General features: G+C 34.1%; 1 protein-coding gene across 1 annotated transcript; it reads left to right on the top strand.

Annotated features, from left to right (window-relative positions):
• The first annotated feature begins 800 nt into the window (after positions 1-800).
• Positions 801-4,225, top strand: LOC114363131 (p21-activated protein kinase-interacting protein 1-like). Its single transcript, XM_028318768.1, has 3 exons — positions 801-960; positions 1,084-1,375; positions 1,469-4,225. Exons 1-3 carry the CDS (start codon positions 892-894, stop codon positions 2,263-2,265), a joined length of 1,158 nt encoding a protein of 385 aa, XP_028174569.1. The 5' UTR covers positions 801-891; the 3' UTR covers positions 2,266-4,225.
• Positions 4,226-4,585: the final 360 nt, after the last annotated feature.

Genomic DNA, 4,585 nt, shown 5'->3' with positions numbered 1-4,585 from the left:
ATTGCTCAAATTCAATGAAACCAATGTAAAATCTTTATTTCTTGACATAGGTATCATTAAAAATGATAAGTGTAATTACTGGTAAAACGTTTTAGGAAGAAATTACTGTAAAAAATGTGAAAAATGTTTACAATGATCCAATGTCGGAAATCACGAAATAAACACTTACGCGTGGAATCTTATGTCACTTCCAGGACACCACGTACTACCGCAACCACGCACTACAAAATTTTGCACCAATTCTTGTGATAAAACAATGATTATTTCCTCTAAACAATCTCAAACGAAATTAACTGGTTAATAAACAAAATAGTAAACAACCGCCATGATGGGCCGGATTGGGTCGATGTTGCCACATGGTACCGATTACCTAGGAATTGGGATTGTAATTCCCTGATTCGCCAACGCATTAAGCCTAAATGGCCGACAATTTTGTGATTTTTTATTTAACTAGGTAATCTTAGTTTCAAATATTAATGATTTATTTGTTTAACTTCTGATTTGGTTATTGAATTGGCTATTTCGAAGAATTTACAAGGAGATTTAAATCAGAAGATAGCAATACTACAGTTCACACTAAAAAGAGAGGTAGGGCCGCAGAGAGCGAGATAGATATAAGTAGGTATTTGACTCAAGTTTTTGTTCCAACTCTGCCCTCCATTTTTATCTTTAGCTTCATGGTTTACCTTCTTCCTCCACCAGTTGGCATCACAAAAATAGGTGATCCGTCAACTCTGCGTCAACTTGACATTTCATAGCACTTTGCTCCGCTTTGCTCTATGTCACTGTCACAAACAGTGTGTTGTGCAGTGTTGTGGCCGCGCGTGGGGTATTTTAAAACATAAATGATCAATACATTATCTCGCTAACAAACAAAATCAAACAGCCACAATGGACGAGTTAATTGTGGGCACTTATGAAGGATTTTTGCTTGGATATGCATTGAAATCCGAAAATGAAGTAAGAAATAACCTATAACCCTTGCCTACCACGCAGTACAGAATTTTGCATTTGAAATTAAACTTATTTATTCAGTATCCTTTCCACTATATGGCCGATATTTATTTGGTATTTTTGTTTCAGGAAAAGAAATTTAAGCAAACTTTCGCCACCCATTCGCATACTGCTTCAGTTCGATGTGTTTCGGTTGCTGGTCGGTTCCTGGCGTCAGGTGGCACTGATGATAAAATTGTCGTGATAGACCTGAAGACTCGAAAAGAACATACAGTACTGATGAACCACGATGGAACTGTCAATGCGGTTGCTTTCACACACGGCGCCACACACCTCGTAAGTGGAAGCGATGACGGCAGTATCATAGTCACAAGAACAGGAAACTGGCAAATTGAGAAAATTTGGAAAAAAGCACATGGAGGTTTGTAATTTGTATATTTATTTCAAAATGTCTTAAGTTTTATTTGTACTTACTTTATTGGACATACTACAAAATTAATTGTTTTACTCACAGGTCAACCAGTCACAGCAATTGCAGTTCATCCTTCAGACAAATTAGCTTTAAGTATTGGTGGTGACAAAACTCTCAGGACATGGAATTTGATCAAAGGGCGTCCAGCATTTGCTATTAATCTTTCTAGCAAAGGAATTGTAATGCCTACAGAAATTAAATTTTCACCTGGAGGCGACAGGTTTTCTTTAGTTCATCAGCAATGTGTTGATCTTTGGACTTTAAGCAAAGCAGGAGTGGAGAAGCATATCAGTTGCAGTTCAAAACCAACATCAGTGCAGTGGGTTACAGATGACAGATTATTTGTTGGTTTAGAAAATGGCAACATAATATCCTTGACAGTATCCGACACAAAGGCTGTAACTTTTCAAGCTCATAAGCAGAGAGTAAAGAGCTTACATTATGAAAATAACACTTTGTACTCGGCATCAAGTTCTGGAGAACTGAAAGTGTGGTTTGATAATGAATCAAACTTATTAGAAATTTGTTCAAATAATGCAGGATGCAGGGTTACTTGTGTAACATTAAATGAGCAAAGCCATTTAATAAAAAAAGAAGACCAATCAGATGATGAGGACGAAATTAAAAAACAAGATAACATTGATGAAAGTGTTAAATCCAATTCAGACTCTGAGGCTGAAAGTGTAACCATTAAACAAAGCAAAAGAAAACCAGGAGCTTTTGTGAGAATATCATACGATGATGAAACAGAAAACACCAAATCAGATGAACCACCATCAAAGATATTTAAAAAGAGAAAACGTAATAAGAAAAATAAAACAAAAAAAATAGGTAATTAAATAATGAGATAAAATAACTTCCAAGTGTACATAAATGCGCTAGTTGTGATGTAAAGAAGATGAGATGTTAAAGTGTATCTTCTAAGTTCTAAAGGATTATTTTTTATTTATTTAAATAACGTTTTGAGAATAGATACTTATGATGTTTACAGACTACAGGAAATCATTGTTTTCACAAGTTAACCCAGAATGCCTATGTAATTCACAATAGTCACAAAGTAGACAGGAATAGAAATCAAATCAAATTACACAATATCAAAATAAAATTGATTGCCTAACAGTTAAAGAGCAAAGTTACTCTCCTGTCTTTATTCTTTCACCAATTCATTACAGCACATTTTTTTAAATGTAAATTGTTTTACTTTGTTACCTGTTGGATAAATATTATCTCCCAAAAGAAAACCAGGAATTCTTTTAATAATGGTCACAAGTTATTTTAAGAGAAGAGCATCAGAACACATTAATCATCATTAGCATGTTTTTTAAAACGTCATCATCATCTGATAGCCTGCACTTGCATCAAGTTACACACATAAAAAAAAGAAAACTCAATTTTACACTGCAGATTATATTTTCATCACCATCTCATAATATTATACATGTTGTTCACACTGAATAATAACAGTAAAAAACAATATGATGTAGACTTTGGTTTGTTTATTAAATTATAAATAAAAAATCTTTCTCCTGAACACACACCCAAATACATAAAATAAGTAAAAAGTCATAATAAATTAATTTGGTCCCAAATTAAATATAAAAATAATTTAAGGGAAATGTAAATTAAAAATCAACAATATTAAACAAAGTACTGTTAAATTTTGGCAATGGTTAATGGGCTCTACTTATATTAATATTAATCTTAAATGAAATAAATACACTAAATGTACAGGGTACATCCAGTCATGCAGCAGTCCAAGCACGCCCGTAGCCCCACTCAGTCCACGCTCGAGACTATGTACATGACGGCCGCTAAAGAACCAAACACACACGGACAACAACACTGATAAATCATATTTATGTCACTTAATGAAACTATAAAGTTCTCTAAATCATAAAAACCCCACACTGAAACAACTATCAAGAGTGTTGGAATGTATAATAAATCATGAAGATTGCATTTCATTACAAGGACTGATAACGATTTGTTGCTCTACAAATACTGAATGCAGATGACAGGATGGATGCTAGTATCCTTACATGAAATGAGATCACGTGCTTGATGAAATGATACTTGACTATTTTTAATGACAAACTTTATATGCTAAGGTTGGCAACAAGCGACAAGTTACCGTATTTCTAAGTACCTTTTGTGCAATCATTTTGAAAATAAATGCCAAAGTAACCATAATCAATTTGCATTGCTTTCTGATTACGAAATATAAATAAATTACATAGTGTTAATACATAGATTTGACATAGTAATACATAGTTACATGAAAGTTACTTTCTAATAAATCTTAATATTATACGAAAATTTCTAAGAAAATGTCGAGTTACTTCATGACTTTCAAACTGTTTACAATTCATCTTATGACTAGATTGAGCCAGTAATTTTCTACAGTCCATCAATTCACACCGAATGTTAAGAAAACCTGACACAATTAATACAAAAGGTAGGAACGTCGAATAAATTTATCGTTTCAAACGCAACACCTGTCAAAAGATTAAATACGGCATATAGGGTAGATTACTGCAGACAGTCTAAATAAATATGTATTTCTACTAAACCTGTTCCTTACACGCTTACACCTAATTTTCGATTAATAATATTCGTTTCTTCGTTCGAAGCAGCACTAACGTCTCTAAACTCTAAGCTATAGGTCAGATGGCACTCTGTACGCTATCGGCGCAGCCGCGGCCGCCGCCCACGCCGCGCTCGCGCTGCTGTCGCCGCCAGTCGTTGACGGAACCTCTTAGGACCCAACTACATTTTCTATAAACGGTCGTCGTGCTATCTTTATCTAAATATAAATGAGCGAAAATAGAGAGATGAAACAGACTTCAAGTTTTTGATAGTATGTACATGAAAAGAAATAGGAAGAAAAACAACTAGAACAGTTACAGTGAGTAAGACGATGTATTTTTATTTAGTTTTAGCTTTTTAAGAAATCATTTGACAAACGTAGCCAAGCCCTAAAAGGCGACTAAAAGAACATGAACGTGGGCAGACTAAACTGTGCGAGCGCGGCGTCCGTCCCCTCATTTCCGAGGAATAATAATATAATTACTCTAGATTTAGTAGGTATTTAATCAACGTAAGTTATTATAATATGACTAAACAGTATTTTAATTTTGATCGATAGTGCGATATTAAAAT

The sequence above is a fragment of the Ostrinia furnacalis genome, unplaced genomic scaffold (genome assembly GCF_004193835.3).
Source record: "Ostrinia furnacalis isolate ACB-3 unplaced genomic scaffold, ASM419383v2 OfSCF7013, whole genome shotgun sequence".
In the NCBI taxonomy this organism is placed as follows: Eukaryota; Metazoa; Arthropoda; class Insecta; order Lepidoptera; family Crambidae; genus Ostrinia; species Ostrinia furnacalis.
This window is presented reverse-complemented; position numbering and strand designations above follow the sequence as displayed.

Coding starts and splice junctions, on each gene's coding strand:
- LOC114363131 (XM_028318768.1), top strand. CDS start 892: ATGGACGAGTTAATTGTGGGCACTTATGAAGGATTTTTGCTTGGATAT. Junction 961..1,083: donor CATTGAAATCCGAAAATGAA/GTAAGAAATAAC, acceptor TTTTTGTTTCAG/GAAAAGAAATTTAAGCAAAC. Junction 1,376..1,468: donor TTGGAAAAAAGCACATGGAG/GTTTGTAATTTG, acceptor TTTTACTCACAG/GTCAACCAGTCACAGCAATT.